A 19879-nucleotide genomic window follows, 5' to 3' on the forward strand; every position below is an offset into this window, starting at 1 on the left:
CTTCAGGACGTCTGTCTGTGAGTCCACTGGATTTTCTTTTTTGACTCCTTGGTATGTCTTATGGCTGTTTTACATCTTTTAATACGTCCAGTGTTCTTCTATTATACTCTCTTCTTTGTGAAGTTGGCAGGTGTTAGGGGCAGCATGGTGGGGTTCATGAAGTCTTTTTCCCTTGATATCCAGATAGCATGTTGTCCAGGAAAGCAGTGAGCATCGAGCCACCCACTGAATCTCACTGTCTCTCAGTAACTGTGATAAAAACTTTACATACTTGACCCCTTAGAATCCTCACAGGATCCCTGACAGGTAGATGCGATATGCTCAGGGTTTCATAGTGTTTAGAGTGAAGTATGGATTTAGATCTGGTTTACCTGTCCCCAGAGCATATGTTCTTTCTATCATCCCAGAGGATCAATGTCTGAGTAATGAAGGAAGAAGAGGCCCATTTAACCTGAAAAGCAGTAATGGGCTGAAGAGAGTTATAGTTGTTATCTTCTGAAAAGGCATGTTCTGTGCAAGCCTAGAGGGCAGAACTAAAAGTTCTGGGTGGAAACTGCGGGGGAGCAGGTTTAAGCTAATTGGAAAGACCTCTGATGATCGAAGTCATCCAGAAACAATTGGACAGTCTGGGAGAAGTGGTGGCTCCCAATGTCCAAATGCTGCAAACTGAGTCTGTGTGACCACTTCTCTCAGATTCTGTAGGAAGCACTGCTGTGTTCGCTGGATATGGATCTATTTACTAGGCACAGTTCTAGGCACTGGGTCTAAAAGGAGAAGAGAGCAATGTCCTGCCACTCTGGTTAGGGAGAGAGACAACAAACATATAATGCCAGATGGTGACGTGTACTATAAAGAAAAATAAAGCAGGATAAGGGATACAGAATAATATGATATATGGTGTGTGTGTGTATTTTGAACAGGTTGTGCAGGGAAGGACTCTCTGAGGAAGTGATATTGAGTAGAAAACTACATGTACTGAGGAAGTGAGCCACATGGATATCTAGAATCTCCAGGCAGAGAGAACAGCAAGAGCAAAGGCTCTAAGGAAAGAAAGTGCTAGATGTGTCAGAAAGAGCAAAAGTCAAGTGTACCTGCAGTAGAATGAGTTGAGGGGATGAATAAAAGAAGCAAGAATCATACAGGCAGGCAGAACTATAGTATGTCAGATCTTGTAGGTCTCTATTAAGTACTTTGTAATTTATTTGATATATGATAGGGAATTGTGACTTACATTTTAAGAGATCATTTAAATCTGAAAGTTTGTTTTTGTCTTTTTGCCTGTAAGACATCACTTTCTCCATCTGTGAAAGTAAAGTATTTGGGCTAAACAAGTGTTTTCTGGAATGTGCCACTGCCCATGTCACTGGCAGTATGTGTTTTTCATAACTTTTATTTTAATGCTTATTTGAGAAAAAAAATCACTAGACCTTGATCTGGTGATTTTACAGATAACATCACTTAGGATGTGATCAAATACAGATTTAAGAAAATGGTCTGTGGTTTCTATAAAAAATATTAAGTAAATAATTCTACAGCTTATAGATGATAATGCAAAAAAATTGTAAGATGATATATAAATGGCTAAAGTTTGGGCTACAAAATTGAAAAAGATCATTCTTTGGAAGAGAAAACTGAAGGCCAGAGAGGTCAGTCAACTTTCTGAAGGCCACACAGCTGGTAAGCCATGGAGTCAGGAATGGGACTTTAGTCCACCTGACTCCAAAGCCATTGCTCCTTACAACAGAGAATATTGTCTCACCAAACACATAAGTCTCTTGGCTGTAATTATGTCTTTATTTATTTATTTTATTAATTTTGGAATTATTATAGATTAACAAGAAGTTGCAAAGATAGTAAAGAAAATCTGTGTACATTTTACCCAGTTTCCCCAAATATTACATTTTGAATAACTATAGTACAATGTCAAAACAAGGAAACTGACATTGGTACAATTCATATGTATATTTCAATGTCATTTTTCACAGGTGTTGATTAATGTAAGCAATCAGTATGCAAAACTATTCAATCACCACAAAGATTTTCTTTGTGCTGCCCCTTTATAGTAACACTCAACCCCCTACTTCCTTAGCATCCCTAACCCCTGGCAGCAAACTATCTTTTCTCCATCTTTCTAATTTTGTCATTTTGAGAATGTTATATAAATAGAATCATACAGAATATGACTTTTGAGATCACTGTGCATATCAATAGTTTGTTCCTTTTATTGCTGCATAATATTCCATAGTATGGATGTACCGCAGTTTATCTAACCATTAACATATTATAGAACATTTTGGTTGTTTCCAGATTTTGGTTATTACAAATAAAGCTGCTATAAACATTTGCATACAGGTTTGTTTGTGAACATATGTTTTCATTTCTCTGGATAAATGCCTAGGGGTTTGATTGATGGATTCCATGATATTTGTAAATTTAGCTTTTTAAAAGACTGCCAAACTGTTTTTCAGAGTGCCTGCACCACTTAACATTCTCACCAGCAATGTGTGAGATTCAGTTTCTCCTCATCACTGTGTGATACTGTCATGGTTTTTAATTCTAGCTATTGCAATAGATATGTAGTACTATCTCATCTTGTTCTTAAATTGCATTTCCCTGATTGCCAGTGATGTTAAACATCTTTTCATGTACTTATTTGCCATCCACATATCATCTTTGGTGAAATGTCTTTTCATTTCCCCACTTTCTAAATGTCATAAACTCTATATATGAGTTCTTTGTTGGATATTTTTTTGTAAATAATATCTCTCAGTCTATGCTTTTTCTTTTAATCCATTTCATATTTTTTTAATTCATTGCCTCACATAGTTATTTGTTTCTTTTTTGTGGTGAAAACAAGATCTACTCTTTTAGCAAATTTGAAGAATACAACATTGTTAACTATAGAAACATTGTTGTACAATAGATCTTCAGCACTTATTCATCTTGCATAACTGAAGCTTTGTACCACTGGCTGACATCTCCCCATTTCCCCCTCCACACAGACCCTGGTAACCACTGTCTACTCTCAGCTTCTATGAGTTTAAATATAGGGATTCCTCATACAAATGAAATCATAAAGTGTTTTTCTTTCTTCATCTGACTTATTTAAGTTAGCATAATGTTTTTCAGGTCCATATATGTTGTCACAAAAGGCAGACTTCTTTCTTTTTAAAATGCTGATTAGTATGCCACGGTGTGTGTGTGTGTGCGCATGTGTGTATACATACGTCTTCTCTTTCCATTCACCTGTCGACAGACATTTGGGTTGTTTCTATATCTTGGCTATTGTGATAAATACTGCAATGAACATAAGAGTGCAAATATCTCTTCAAGATAGTGATTTTATTACATCCACCAGTGGGATTGCTGTATCATATGGTAGCTCTGTTTTTAATTTTTTGAGGAAACTCCATACTGTTTTCCATAGTGGCTGTACAATATTTAATAATACTGCTTTCCATCAATGAACACAGAGTATCTTTCCATTTATTTGTGTCTTCAATTTCTTTCCACAGTGTTTTATAGGAAAAATATTCTCTGACATAAATTGTAGCAATGTTTTCTTAGGTCAGTCTCCCAAGGCAATAGAAATAAAAGAAAAAACAAACAAAGGAGATCTAATCAAACTTATAGCCTTTCACACAGCAAAGAAAACCACAAATGAAACAAAAATTCAACCTGTGGACTGGGAGAAAATATTTGCAAATGATACAACTGACAAGGGCTTAGTTTGCAAAATATACAAACAGCTCATACAACTCAAAAAAAAAAAAACAATCAAGAAGTGGGCAGAAGACCTAAGTAGACATTTCTTCAAAGAAGACATAAAGATGGCCAATAGGCACATGAAAAGATGATCAACATCGCTAATTATCAGAGAAATGCAAATAAAACCTACAATGAAGTATCACTTCACACTCGTCAGAATGACCATCATTAAAAAGTCCACGAACAATAAATGCTGGAGAGGATGTGGAGAAAAGGGAACACTTCTACACTGTTGGTGGGAATATAAATTTGTGCAACTACTATGGAGAACAGTATGGAGGTTCCTTAAAAAACTAAAAATAGAACTACCATATGATCCAGCAATCCCACTCTTGGGCATATATCCAGAAAAGATGAAAACTCTAATTCAAAAAGGTACATGCACACCAATGTTCATGACAGAAATATGTACAATAGCCAAGACATGGAAGGAACCTAAATGTCCATCAACAGATGAATGGATAAAGAAATTGTGGCTCATATATACAATGAAATACTACTCAGCCATAAAGAAGGAATGAAATAATGCCATTTGCAGCAACATGGGTAGACCTAGAGATCATTATACTAAGTGAAGTAAGTAAGACAGTGAAAGACAAAAATCATATTGATTTTGGGTGCTTGCAGCAGTGAGTAGTATCTGGAAGCGAGACCTTAGTTTCCTGATCAGGAGTCCTAATCACTAGACCACAGGGGCCAGCAGCTAGGGCCTAAATCCCCAGTCCTTGCCTACCTTGACAAGAAAAAATTCTGATGAGGAGGCAGAAGGTAAAGAGAAAAGTAAAATGTTTATTGGAAAAGCAGAGTAGATGCGGAAATATGCACGGGTGAACTTTTTTATTATGGCCTGGCATCCCCTGAATTTTGACCTGCAAGGAGGCTTTCTGTGCATGTGTAGTGTCTCCCTTGCCCCAAGGAGGGGAAATATGTGTTCTCTTGATCCTTTACTCAAGCAGGGTTTAGCCCCTCTTTGTTCCTGCCATGACAGCTATCTTAAGGTGTCCATAGGAGATGAAACCTGGCTATGTTTCATCATAGCCAGGTTTCATCAACAGAAACCCTGTTTCTGTTGTTACTTCCATTTCGGAGAGCAAACAGGAGGCTGATTGTAAATGCCTAACCTGGAGCCCACCTATCTCTTGTCTCAGGCAATGCAAACAGGAGGCTAGTTTTAAGTGTCCAGCCTGAAGCACACACTTTTCCTACCCCATGAAATGTAAACAGGAGGCCAGTTGTACATGCTTAACCTGGAACCCTTCTATCTCCTGCCTCAATATGATGTCACTTATATATGGAACCTAAAATATGATACAAATGAACTTATTTACAAAACAGAAACAGACACACAGAAAACAAACATACATAACTGAGTCACTTTGCTGTACAACAGAAAATAACACCACATTGTGAATCAACTAGTTCAATTTTTAAAATGTCTTACAGTGTTCAGGGTACAGGTCTTTCACCTCTTTGGTTAAATTCATTCCTAAGTATTTTATTCTCTTTGTTATAATTGTATATGAGATAGTCACTCGTGGCTCTGCCCAACAATAAACTAATTTCTATACTAAGTAGTTCTGCACACATTTATCATAAGGTAAAATGGTAGATCAAGGGGGAAACAAGTAATCAAATTATAATGTAGGGCTTCCTTGGTGGTGCAGTGGTTGAGAATCTGCCTGCTAATGCAGGGGACACGGGTTCGAGCCCTGGTCTGGGAGGATCCCACATGCCGCGGAGCAACTGGGCCCGTGAGCCACAACTACTGAGCCTGCGCGTCTGGAGCCTGTGCTCCGCAACAACAGAGGCCGCGACAGTGAGAGGCCCGTGCACCGCGATGAAGAGTGGCCTCCGCCTGTCACAACTAGAGAAAGCCCTCGCACAGAAACGAAGACCCAACACAGCAAAAATAAATTAATTAATTAATAAACTCCTACCCCTAACATCTTCTTTAAAAAAAAAATTATAATGTAAAAAAACATGTAAAATGTATATAATGGCTTTATATAGTAGATAAGTTTTCTTGAAGTCTATTCCTACCCGACACTGGCTTCTCCAAAAGTTATGCATATTCACCCTGATACTATTGCTATATATGTTACGTAAATGTTATACTAAATGCAAATGCTCAATCAGGATCATTTTTCTCTAAGAGAACCTAGGCAAAAGGCCATGGGTGTAAACTATGAAATAAATCACTAACAGCAGACTTGTGGTTGACCAAATCTACACATTTCAAAAATCATCAGAATTGTTCGATGACCAGCATCTGGCAAATAACCTCTGAACCCTTAAAATATCCCACCTGAGAAAGTGTCTTTGCATACCTGACTTGGACCATGCCAGATATTTTGTCCTAACCATGCGATATACAGTGAATACCTGGTTTATATGATTTTAGGCTAAGCTGTATCAGTTTGAACTCTAGAAGCAGGATTTGAAGATGGGTAGTTAATTTCATGCATGTGAGTGCTCCATGCCTACATGATTGATCCCCAATAAAAACCCTAGACACCAAGGGTCCAGTAAGCTTCCTTGGCTGGCAGCACTGTGCATATGTTATCACACATCATGGCTGGGAGAATTAAGCTGGGTCCATGTGACCCAACTAGGAACCTTATACTTGGTTTCTTCTAGACTCCTTCTATGTCTTTTTCCTTTGCTGATTTCAGTCTGTGTCCTTTAAAGGTAATAAATTGTACACATGAGCTTATCTAGGTCTGGTGAATCATCAGACCTGAGAGGTGATGGAGACACTCCAAAATAGCTAGACATATGTAACAATGGAATAGAATTGAGAGTCTAGAAATGAATCTTAATACTTATGTCAAATGATTTTCTATAAGGGTTTCAAGACAATTCAATGAAGAATCATCTTTTTAATGAATAGATTTGAGAAAACTGGAGAACCACACACAAAAGAACAAATTAAGACTCGTGTTATATCATACACAAATTAAATTAAAATGGATCAAAGAGCTAAATGTAAGAGTTAGAATTAAAACTCTCAGAAGAAAACACAAGAGTAAATCTTCATAAAAAAAAAAAGAGTAAATCTTCATGATCTTGAATTAAGCAATGATATTTCAGATATGATACCAAAAGCAAAAGCGACAACAAAAGGAAGTTCATAGAAATTTAAAACGTACACATTAAAAGATACCATCAGGGCTTCCCTGGTGGCGCAGTGGTTGAGAGTCCGCCTGCCGATGCAGGGGACGTGGGTTCGTGCCCCGGTCCAGGAAGATCCCACCTGCTGTGGAGCGGCTGGACCTGTGAGCCATGGCCGCTGAGCCTGCACATCCGGAGCCTGTGCTCCGCAACGGGAGAGGCCACAACAGTGAGAGGCCCGCGTACCGCAAAAAGAAAGAAAGAAAGAAAAAATCCTAAAGCAAAAAAAATTAAAATAGATTTACCATATGACCCAGCAACCCCACTACTGGGCATATACCCAGAGAGAACTATAATTCAAACATACACATTCACCCCAGTGTTCACTGCAGCACTATTTACAACAGCCAAGTCATGGAAGCAACCTAAATGCCCACGGACAGACAAATGGGTAAAGAAGACGTGGTACAGATACCACTATATTCAATGGAATATTAGCCATAAAAGGGAACAAAACTGGGTCATTTATAGAGATGTGGATGGACCTAGTGACTGTCATACAGAGTGAAGTAAGTCAGAAAGAGGAAAATAAATATCATAAATTAACTTATATATATGGAGTCTAAAAAAATGGTACAGATGAACCTGTTTGCTAGGCAGAAATAGAGACACAGACGTAGAGAACAAACATATGGACACCAAGGTGGGGGTGGGATGAATTAGGAGATAGAGATTGACATATATACGCTAATACGTATAAAATAGATAACTAATGAGAACTTGCTGTATAGCACAGGGAACTCCACTTTGCTGTACAGTAGAAACAAACACATTTTAAAACAACAATACCCCAATAAAAGAAAAAGAACAATTTTGAATCCTCACAAGACCCCTGAAAAGTAGATACTGTTCCAACTTTAGAGATCAGAAAACTGTGGCTCATATAGATGTGTAACTCACCCCAAATTAGGTCACTTCTAAGTGGTAGACTTGAAAGTCAAAGTCACATCTGTTTAATTTCATCTGTGCTCTTCCTCCCTGTGCTTTCCCTTTTCTTCTGTTCTCTGTCTTGTCCTTTATAACCATGAGGTCCTGAACAAGTGTCTTCTGTCTGAGCTTTTGATTAAAAATTAGCAGTTCACATAGGTATAATAAACATTTATTAAAAAATAATTTTAAAAAAGAAAGCAAAAGCTATCATGCTGCATGATGGTGAAACCTATAATCATGGAAACGGAATATACAGGAATTTTTTAAAAAAACATAATGATCAGAGTATTGGAAAAACAATCATCAGTCTGAACCTGAATTTTTTGGATTTTGAGGGTGTGTTTTTTCTTACACAATTTTAAATTGAGATATAAAATATTTCATCATAAATTTATATGATAAGATGATGTGATTACTGGTGTGTTATAAAAATTGACACATAAAAAATTACAATTTAAATTTTCAATTCAATCTGAATGCATAGAATTTGTTATTGACAGTAATCCATTTAATAAATATGCAAGGAATCATTTCCTTAACAATTAGCAATATTACATCATTTTTCTCTTTAAACTTTTATTCCAGCTGTTTGTTTTTATTCCGACATACCCATAAAATTAGACCTTAATGTAATATATTTTAGTCTTTGAAACTCTACTGTTGATAATTCTATCATATTTCTCTGCAAAAATGTGGATATATATTGTAATTTTTATTGTGAAATCTGTGTAAATATAAGGCTCTAAATATTTAACAGCATATTCAAGACTGAGTCATTATTGCAATATTTGGAACAAAATTGATTAAAACCACATAACTGTATTATAAAATGTGAAAAATATTTATTTATGAAGAATAACATTTTTTTGTACTACAAATGCATCCTCTTAGTAAATACATATTGCTTTCTCTCAATTAGCTTATGTGTAGGTAGACGAATATTATTTTTTACTGAGATGAGAGTCAGTACCAAATTTCTTCCCAGTTTTTATTTTTTTAAATGTAATCACTGAGACATCTTATTCACATGAAAATGTAAATGTGAAAGTTTAAAGATTAGGTGGTAGATAGATAAATGATAGATACATGGGGAGAGAGAGAGAGTACACAGTTCTTTTAAGTCCTTGCAATTTATATGCCCAAAATCCCATAGTAATCTATTACTAAATTTTATTTACAAAGATCTATCACCCACCAGGTGATTTGCCCTGCTGTCATTGCTATGGTAAATGAAAAATGCAAAGTCACTTGAATTTCTAAAGGATTTGTTATCCAAAGTCTATGATTACCTACTTTCTGAATACCAGCACCAATCTTTCAATTATCGACTGGTTTGACACGTGGACCTTTTTCCACTCTGAGCAATCCATGATTGGCAGAAAAAGAAGAGGTGAGAGGTAAGTTTTCTTTCAAAGTTAAAGAACAAAAATTTACAAAGTGGAGATAGAAGAGCCTGTTAAGTGATATGGAAGCAACCTAAATGTCCATCAACAGATGAATGGATAAAGATGTGGTACATGGGCTTCCCTGGTGGTGTAGTGGTTGAGAGTCTGCCTGCCGATGCAGGGGACACAGATTCGTGCCCCGGTCTGGGAAGATCCCACATGCCGCAGAGTGGCTGGGCCCATGAGCCATGGCTGCTGAGCCTGTGCGTCCGGAGCCTGTGCTCTGCAATGGGAGAGGCCACAACAGTGAGAGGCCTGCGTACGGCAAAAAAAAAAAAAAAAAAAAAAAAAAAAAAAGATGTGGTACATATATACAATGGAATATTACTCAGCCATAAAAAAGAACAAATGGGGTCATCTCTAGAGATGTGGATGGACGTAGAGACTGTCATACAGAGTAATGTAAGTCAGAAGGAGAAAAACAAATACCATATATTAATGCTTACATGTGGAATCTAGACAAATGGTACAGATGAATTAATTTGCAAAGCAGTAATAGTGACACAGACATAGAAAACAAACATATGAACATGAAAAGGGGGTGGTTGGGATGAATTGGGAGATTGGGATTGACATACATACACTACTATGTATAAACAGATAACTAAAGAGAACCTGCTATATAGCACAAGGGACTAGTCTCGATGCTCTGTGGTGACCTAAATGGGAAGGAAATCCAAAAAAGGGGGGATATATGTATACATAAAGCTGATTCACTTCAGTGTACAGCAGAACCTAACACAACACTATACTACAATAAACACTTTACTATAGTAAAGCAACTATAACCAAATTAAAAAAAAAAAGAATGCTCTGAGTATCACAAGATATTAAAAACTTGAGGGTCAAAAAATATTTCCCTTAAATTATCAACATGCATATCTTGGGAAAAAATGTTGTAACCAGTATTCCAGTTTGAAGATTACTATTTTATTTATTTATTTATTTATTTTGTGGTAGGCGGGCCTCTCACTGTAGTGGCCTCTCCCGTTGCGGCGCACAGGCTCCGGACGTGCAGGTTCAGCGGCCATGGCCCACGGGGCCAGCCACTCCGTGGCACGTGGGATCTTCCCGGACCGGGGCACGAACCCGTGTCCCCTGCATCGGGCAGGCGGACTCTCAACCACTGCGCCACCAGGGAAGCCCGAAGATTACTACTTTATATTGTCAGATCTCCTCATATTGATTGAGATGATTTCATGAACAAGTGCAAAAATTTTTATTGAGCATCCACCATGTGCAAGGCACTGGTCTAGCAGCTTGGGACGCAGCCATGAACAGGACCACAGTGTTAGGACTCTAGGTACATTATAGTAGTGATGACAGGCTATATGTAAGTAAATGATAAAATAATTCAGAAGGAGAGCAAAGAAATCTACAAAATAATTTCAAAGAATTTAAGTGATTGGAAGAAAATAATGCAGAGTAGCGTGAGGAGTGGTCTTGTGGCCAAGGACTATTTTTAAGGAGGTGACATTTAAGGCAAAGGTATACAAGAAGAGTACTCTAGGCTGAGGCAGACTTGTGGCCTAGGGATGTCTTTATGGTGAAAGAATGCCTCCGTGAAGAGGTGTCAGCCATACAAAGAAATATGGAGAAGAGCAATTTAGGCCAAGGTACACTAGAAAGAAGTCGATCACCTTGTCCAGGTTTGCTAAAGACTTTCTTGGTTTTGGCACTCTAATTCCCATGTTCTGGGAAGACCCTCAGTCCCAAGCAAAGTAGGATAGTTTGTCAGCCAACAAGAGACCCAAGATCTATTGGAATATGAGGCCTACTTAAAGGTCAGTGGCCTGATGGCCAATATCGAATCTACAGCTGGGGTCACTGACAGCTTGACCCTAAGAAAATAAAAAGAATTAGAGAAAAAACCTTCTTGATTCTGAGACATTTAGGCATCTGGGACTGTGGCTCTTAGTAACGCACCAGCCTCAGTTCAGCACATTAACAATTAGTCAACCTTAGAGTGAGTAACTACTTCTCTGTGATATCAGAGAGTAAAGTCGCTGATCCACCAGTTGCTGTGCAAACAGCACTCACACGCACAGAGACAGAAAAAGCATAGACCCCCTACACACAACTAGTATTTGTGGACAAAATGAACATCTGGAGAGGCACGCAATGAGACCACCAGAGCTGGAAGTTTTGAGTAGACTTTTGAGTGGAAAGAGCATTGGAAAGATAAGTAGAATTTGTGACGTAGCTCTTAATTTAATATGATGTACTCTTAAGGCAAGTCCCATGTGCACCTCTATCTAGTTAAATCAGTGTTTGTGGTGAATGAGGTAGTTTCTAACTAAAACTGGGTTTGTTTCCGGTTGAAGTATTAAACAAAATTCGACCTCATGATACAAACAGGGATTTAAAGTCAGCACTTACAATAAATGTTGGTGAGGACAGAGGGACAGGAAAGGGAGGACTTGTCTGGAACTTTTTATGTGCCTTCATAGGTTCTTCCATATATGATAGTAAGTGTTTCAGGTATTACTAAAATCAAAATTTCAGTCTCAACTATACAGGCAACTTCAAACTGTGGTATTTATTTATGTGTTTGTTTGTTTATTATGGAAAAATACACACACAAATATCACCTGAGGCCAAATATTAGCACATGTATATTAGTATATCAGAGGAAAACAAAGAAAAAATTTAAGCCCAAAATAAAGAATCCCTATATCTTCTATACACTTCTCTTTATACATTTCTAATTGTGAGATAACTCTCTCAGTTCTTGCCTTGGCAGTAGCATTATGTCCACCTCTATGTCATCCAATTCTCGATTGAACTGTCCCCGGTGAAATAACATCTGTAGAATTGGCTCCCAGGATATTAGTCCCAATGCTTATATAGATCTGCTGTCTCAGGCTCATGAGAAAATGTTGTACCCTCAACGCTCTGAGGAACAGTTGTTAAAGTCCAGGTAGAATTTCTCTCGGAAGCAGTCGTCCCAGTTACTGTGGTTTCTTGAGTCTTAGTTGTTTTAATTGTTACCTCATCATCCAACCCAGATACGGGAGAAAAAGGAAAACCATCGTGAGTACCAAATCCAAAAGTTACATCTTCACTGAATGTGGGATGTATTGGCCATTGAGTGTAAGGATTGTCACTGCTTAGGGGAATGCAGCATGACAGCTTGTTCATACAAAGAAGTTTGTACCTTTCGAGATGTAAACATCGTTTTCTGCAGTATCCTACATCATTCTTCCAGCATCTTTCAACAAACCAGCCAGCTGCAGGGTTAAACAAGCAGTCAATTTTTAAATTCTAGCCACAAGACAACAAACATTAATTCCAAAGTTTGACAACTACTACTATTGCCATCTAAAGTAATATGATAACAAATACCACAAGCCATTTGTAGAGACAAAGAAGAAAACTAAAACTGTATATTAAAAACTGTGACATGTGCCATCAAGGAAATTGCTGGTGGTGGGGAGAGGAGAGAGAGAAGGAGAGGGGAGGGGGCAGGAGAAAGACCGGAGAAGAAGGAAAGAGGAGGAGGAGGAAGAAAACGAGACAGAGAGGATAGACATATGTAAAGCTAATAGTTAAGCCACGGCAAGGCAAGAAGGATGAAAGGAAGCTACAGGATACACAGGAGGCAAAGATTATTTCAGGAAAGGACCATCAAATGCTCAGTCCCAGTGTGGAGAAACAGCATCGTGTCTTTAAGGTATTAAGAGAAGGCTGAAGAGTCTGAAGTATAATGTGCAAAGAACAAAGGAGCACGAGATAAAATGAGCTTGAAGTAACCATGCCATTGCCTAGTCAATTTGGCCATTATTAAGCATTTTTATTTATTTCAAACCATTATGTGAGTTAGTTTACTTCAGTTAGCTGGGATTTCACATGGAAATTAGATAAGGGAAAAGGAAGAATAGAATCTGGGAGACACGTTAGAAGCTTTGGCCAAGTAAAACATGAAGATGGCTGGAACCAGGGCTGTGAGAGTTGTAAAGAAGAGAACAGATTAAAGACATCGATTGTTTGGATATAAGTCAGCGGAGGATGGAGAAATCCAAGTACATTAGTACATTTCTGAGCTGATACAGGGGAGATTCGTGATACTTGCTATTCATAGAATAGTAAACAGAGGAAAGAACACGATTTGGAGGGAAGAGAAAAAGGTGGTTACAAGTACTTGTTTTGGGGTATATAGCACAATGTACCTCAGATGTCCAGAGGGCAGTAGGATATAGCTGTAGCAACTCGGTAGACAAGTTTGGACTGTAGATGTAAATTGTGGAATCATTGCTATGGATAGTATTTAAAACTACAGTTATAGATAAAGTACATATAGTGTTGGAATAATGTGAGATAAAAGGGGGCCATAGTTAAATTCTGGGGAGTGTCAATATTGAGAGCTCAGATAGGAGGAGAAGGCTCAGAAGGAACAGCCAGATACTTAGAGCAAAACAGAATGAGACACTAGAGAATTAGATTAGCTTTCCCAAAAGCAGACCTTGGGATAAATTTTGACTACTGTATAATAAATGAGTTGAGGGCATTCAGCCCTCCCCACATCGCCAAATCAGTTTGGAAATGGGGAAGTTATGGAAATAAGGCAGCCAAAAAGAGGAGAGCTATACAGTTAGTTACCACTGTGATTGACTAGAGCATGACCCCATGGGGAAATCTGGCAATTAATGTATGGCTAGGATAAAGGTCCAAGTTATCCTTCTTGAGGGTCAGAGGAGCTGGAATATTTTTCCACAATCCAGTAGTTGATAGATGATACCAGAGTGAGCTGACAATTCCCTGTCATTTCTGGACTGCCGCGTACAGGACTAATTTGCAAGCAATCAACCATGCTTTGAGGATACTGCCAGGTGCGGGTCAGGCTGGTGTGCATGAAAATGGCAAATGCCAAAGGGATACAAAGAAAGTTGTATCAGGTATGACTAGATTACGCAAGTGAGGAAAACGTTTCCTAAAGGAACTCATGGACACTTGTAGGCAAATACTGCTGTGAGGTTGAGCGAGATAACGCAGGAGCTAGAGCCTCCATTGCATTTAACATGATGAGTGTCACTGGTAATCTTCAGAGTGGTAAGAAGAGGAGAAACAGAAGTGAAGTGGTTGACATGTGAATGAGAAGTGGAAATAGCACCTGGAGAGCAAACTCTTAGGAAGTTTAGCTGTGAGGAAGAGCAGAGAAATAGAGAAGTACTTAGAGGACAATATGGAGTCAAGGGAAGGTTTTTCAGGTTTGTTTTGAAGGCTGGGAAATATGAGCGCATGTTTGCAAATATTAAGAAGGAACAAGTAGAAAGGGAGAGATTAACGTAGAAGAGGGAAATGAGGCAAAAGAAGGGCATAGTCCTTGATTAGGTGACAAGGATTAAGAACACACACAGCATCTGACTGTATGTGATATGGAGAAGCACACTTCCTCAGCTACGTCAAGAAGGAAAGAGAAGATGGGTGAAAAGCCATACTGGTATGAGTGTTGGCAGCGGTAAAAAGTGCCATTTGAATTTTTAAAATCTTGAGATGTGGGGTAAAGTCCTAAGCTGGGAGGGAACATCACAGACAGGAGTGGAGCAGGAGAATTGAAAAGAAAGAAAGGTCAGTGCAAAAAGGTGGTCTAGGAAAGAGGAAAGATGAGCTCACACAAGAAATACAGTAGGATTACGAAGCAGCGTGATAATTCATTGGAGGAGGGAGGATAGGCATCTACCGTGAAACTAGTCTGTTCCATTGTATGATCATTTATCAAGCAACTATATGACCATCTTTCTCAGCAAACCACCCGAGAAGCACCAAGGTTGGTGTATTCTAGGAAACAGCTAGTGCAAAGGCTCTATGTTGGAGGAAGCCAAGGATGTATGAAGAAGGTCAAGTAATTCTCAAAACAACCCTTTTTGCATTTAACTTGATAAAGTATGAAAAGTACCTTTCATGAGTTGAGATAGAGAGAGAGAGAGCACAATGAAAACTTGGCTCCTGTTTCCTCCCCTGGGGATGTTGGCTTTATCTCAACTTCTCCAATGATTCATTGTTCTTTTATTATTTTACTGGCTCCAATTCTATTGCCCTTGGTAGAATTTTCTGTAAGTTTTGAGGGTAGCCGTACCACTTATTTCATCCTGGACAAAGTCTAACATTGCTTCCTCATTCCTAACTTCTACAAAGATTACCTCTCTATGTATTTTTTTTTTCCTCCAGGGTACCCATCCTCGAAATCTGAGTCCTGTCAGCATTTTTCTTCCATTCCCAAACACGTTAAATCATCTTGTTCTGTCAATTCTTCTTTAAACTTGCCTCTCACTTGCATTGCTCACTACTCCTTTTCAACTATTCCCCCCCAGAGTTAAAATTTCGGGTACAGCCCATCACTCAACAGAGGTTTGAGCCCCTAACTATGGTACAGACTCTGTTCTAGGTGCTTGGGGTACATTTGTGAACTAAGCAGACAAAATCGCATGGAGCTTACTTTCTAGCAGGGGAAAACAGTAAAGAAAACGAGTAAATTATCCTGTATGTGAGAGGATGATAAGTAGTTTTCAGAAATAAGAGAGAATAGATTTAAGTGGAATCTATTTGGTGTGTCATGGGGACAGATGACAGTTTCTTAAACAGCAGTTAGCAGAGGTCTTGAGAGAAGGTGACGATTAAACGATGACTTGAAGGTGGTGAAGGAATTAGTCACACCAGTACGTAGGGCAAGTGCATTCTAAGCAGAGGAAAAAACAGAACTCTGTGGGTTGAGCAAGCCTGGCATGTTTGAGGAAGGGCACTGTGGAAAGCCACACTTTGCCAGTGTGGCTCTGGCAAAGTGAGCGAGGACTAGAGGACTAGAGTAGTGGGAGATGAGGTGAGAGAGGTCATAAGCACCAGATCATGGAGGGCCTGGTGGGCCACTGTAAGGACCCTGGTTATTGTTCTGAGTGAAGAGGGGACCACTGCAGAGATTTGAGCAGAAGAGGTACATGGTATGACTTCCAGTGTGAGCAGATCACACTCTATGCTGTCTTGACAGAAGACAGCAGGAGGCAAGAGTAGAAGGACGGAGACCTGTGAGGAAGCTATAAGAAGCAGTAACAGGTGAGAGAGGATAGTGACTTGAATCAGAGCGGTAGCAGTGGATGGAGGCGGTGAGATCAGTTGGTTCTAGACATAATTTGCAGGTAGATGTAATAGATTTCCTGGTAGATATGGCTATCACAGCTTAGAATATCAAAGATAGTTCCAAGAATATGGCTTAAGCAATACAAGGATGGTGACTGGGAATAATCTATAACAATGTATTTTTTTTTTTTTAGAATGACAGCCATCACTTATTTCAAAGCTCCTCAGTCTGGAATTATGATGTCATTAGGACTTGTGACCTCCATCACCAATATTTCAAAATCATAAATCTAAAAATTATGAATTACAGTGGTATTAATTCAGGCACATAAGCCATCTAGCCAAAATATTATCCCTTGTGTGAATTCTCTCTGAAAAAAAAAAAGAAGAAAAAGAAAGAAAACAGATACGGAATCAGAGAGCATCAACTTAAATACAGCTATCAACAGCACTCCACTGATGGACAGTTCGGCTTGGTAAAATGTTTCTTTACAAAACCCTCAGGTGCCATCTCAATTTAAAACAGAAAAATACACTCAAAACATTAAATTGTAAGTTGAAAAATAGAACCTATAAGCAAAAATTTATAAATCAGCAGGAAACAAATCTACTGCCCTCACAATAAAAGAGGAAAATAAGCAGAACCACACACTTTATAGAAAATTTGAAATACATGATAAATATATATTTGAAGTTTGACTTCTCCATAGTCAAAGAAATAGAAAATATTATAAACTTAGATATGTTCCTTCATTTTAAACATTTGCAATATTCAGAATTTGACAATGCACTAAGCAGACAGGAATAAGGTGCATGTCTAGGAATTTTATGTTGAATGGTTTATGTCTATGAATGGTTGTATAGAATATACTTGTATATGAAACATAAATACACTTCTTAGCAAAAATGATAAGTACATAAATGTCCAAATATGAAATTGGATAAAAAAGGTACAGAGGGACTTCCCTAGTGGCGCAGTGGTTAAGAATCCGCTTGTCAGTGCAGGGAACACGGTTTCGAGCCCTGGTCTGGAAAGATCCCACATGCCACGGAGCAACTAAGCCTGTGTGCCACACCACCGAGCCTGCACTCTAGAGCCCGCGAGCCAGAACTACTGAGCCTGTACGCCACAAATACTGAAGCTCACACGCCCAGAGCCCATGCTCCACAACAAGAGAAGCCACCACAATGAGAAGCCCGCGGGCTGCAACGAAGAGTAGCCCCCCGCTCGGCGCAACTAGAGAAACCCCGCGCGCAGCAATGAAGATTCAATGCAGCCATTAAATTAATTTAAATTAATTGATTTTTAAAAAGGTACAGAGCACCCACTGCATGAAATTCTATGCAATAATTAAAAGTTCAGTTTTTGGAGAATATTTAATATGTGGGAGAATACTCATCATGTTTTAGAAAATTTTAAAGGAGGATATACATTTTTTCCCCACATGTTATCCAGGAATCTCAGGGAGAGCAAAAGAGCAAAACCGTATTGTTATTTATTATTTCAAAACTTTCCAAAATTTCGGTGAATAGTTCATAATCAGAATTGAGTGTAGGTGATAATTCTTTACGTCACTTACATGTGTCCATGTGAATCAAGATATAGACACATAGGCACATGTATGTCCATCTCACAGTAGTGATTACCTTTCTAAGCAAGATACAACGTCTCCAAGTTTGGAGTCCATTTTCTTAGTACATAAAAACTCTTAAAAATCAATAAGAAAGAGTTCAGAAATACAATGGAACAGTTTGAACATCTGTTCAAACTCATTTATAATTGAAGCGTGATGAATTCAAACAAAGATGAGGCAACATTTTCACACATTGAAATGTAATACATGAAAGAATGTGACAAAAAAATGGAGTGATCAGTGTGTGGGAAGCTGACACTATCACACACAAGTGATAAGAGTGCGCATACTGTAGTCCATTCGGTCAGTTGTTTGCCAATCTTGCGTGTGTGTGTGTGTGTTTGTGTGTGTGTGTGGCCATAAGGGGAAAGATATACATTTGTTTACTAATTTTCCTAGCTGAATTTTTTCTGATAATTAAAAATTTCCTGCTTAGCAGACCAATTAAATTAAGAAAGGAAATTCACAACCTCACCCCCATATATTCTACGTATACATTAAAAATAATGAAGTAGGATCAGGCACTGATAAGAAGTCTCTGAGATATTGTGCTAGTACATTTGGAAGAATCCGTATGATTGATTTACATTGTTTTTTTTTTTTTTAACATCTTTATTGGAGTATAATTGCTTTACAATTGTGTGTTAATTTCTGCTGTATAACAAAGTGAATCAGTTATACATATACATATGTTTCCATATCTCTTTACATTGGGTTTTTAAAAATCTAAGGTATATAAATATTTGGATCTACTAGGATATACAACTAATTGGTAAGATTACTTCATTGAATGATTCAGAGATTCTGAAAGAGAAGACTGAAGAACTGTTATTCCAGGGTATGAGAGTCCTTTTCCTTAAACTCACATAAGCCTATCGATTGCTTGATACTTTTTAATCAATTGCAAATATTATTTTCCAATAAAAGTAGATAAGTTTCCAAAGTAACATTATTAAAAAGAGGGAGTAAGCTAATTCATTACTGATCTATTAGCAGAAGGTCCCTATTGGTCACTTATCTTTTTACTCTGTCTTAACTTATCCCCACTTCTAACTTAAATTTGTGTTATCTTTCTCATGACGGCTCTGCAGATCCTACAAAAAGTGTGATGAACTTGCTCACCATACCTCAGAACATAAACAAATGAGCACCTTCCTTGAAAGCACTTTCACGACAAAAGAGAATTCAAGATGGTAGTGAGAGTTGGACTAATGAGACACAACAATAAAACAGGTGCAGCAATGAAATTGTTAAAATAGAAACAAAGCCAGGCTGAGTTAACAGTGGTTAGTTATAGAGAGAGACAGAGAGAGTTGCTCAGAAGACTGAGGAAATTCTTCCTTTGGAGAAATGTTTCAGAAGACACCCCAGTTTCATAGGTGCCTCTAATAGATTCTTAGAGAGCAGGAACATGGAGCTGCCAGCATGCCATCATAAGAGCACTTGTGCTGCTCTTTATTGGCCCAAGGCTTTTCCTGTGGACCCTCTTTCCCCCTCAAGACAACTGGGAGCCCAGGGTCAACAACTCATCCTAGTTCCATCATCTCTCCATTGTAGGGTTCCATTACCTTTGGTCACCAGATTTAGTAACCCACATATCATGAAGGTCAGCATCAGGAGATTCATGGCTTCTGGGAGAGAGGGAGCCCTGTGTCCTGAGGAACGCAGAACACTTTGCACAGTTAGGACTCTGAGTGGTCACCTTTACTGGCCTATCATGGGTGATGAACCAGAGAGGAGGAGAACGCTATGCCACCCAGAACACCAGATGATTAACTTGCACCATTGAGTGTGCATGACAAAATAATGCTCTGTTCTAGAAACTGTTATAGGAAGCTGAGGCCTTATGAAATGAAGTAT

At 38.4% G+C, this 19879-nt stretch overlaps 1 protein-coding gene across 1 annotated transcript; it reads right to left on the bottom strand.

Moving 5' to 3' along the window:
• Window positions 1–12143: 12143 nt before the first annotated feature.
• DEFB125 (defensin beta 125) lies at window positions 12144–19645 on the bottom strand. The gene is made up of 2 exons (XM_032606074.1): window positions 19588–19645; window positions 12144–12544 (listed from the first exon to the last, which is right to left on the bottom strand). Exons 1-2 carry the CDS (start codon window positions 19643–19645, stop codon window positions 12144–12146), a joined length of 459 nt encoding a protein of 152 aa, XP_032461965.1.
• Window positions 19646–19879: the final 234 nt, after the last annotated feature.

The sequence above is a fragment of the Phocoena sinus genome, chromosome 15 (genome assembly GCF_008692025.1).
Source record: "Phocoena sinus isolate mPhoSin1 chromosome 15, mPhoSin1.pri, whole genome shotgun sequence".
Lineage (NCBI taxonomy): Eukaryota > Metazoa > Chordata > Mammalia > Artiodactyla > Phocoenidae > Phocoena > Phocoena sinus.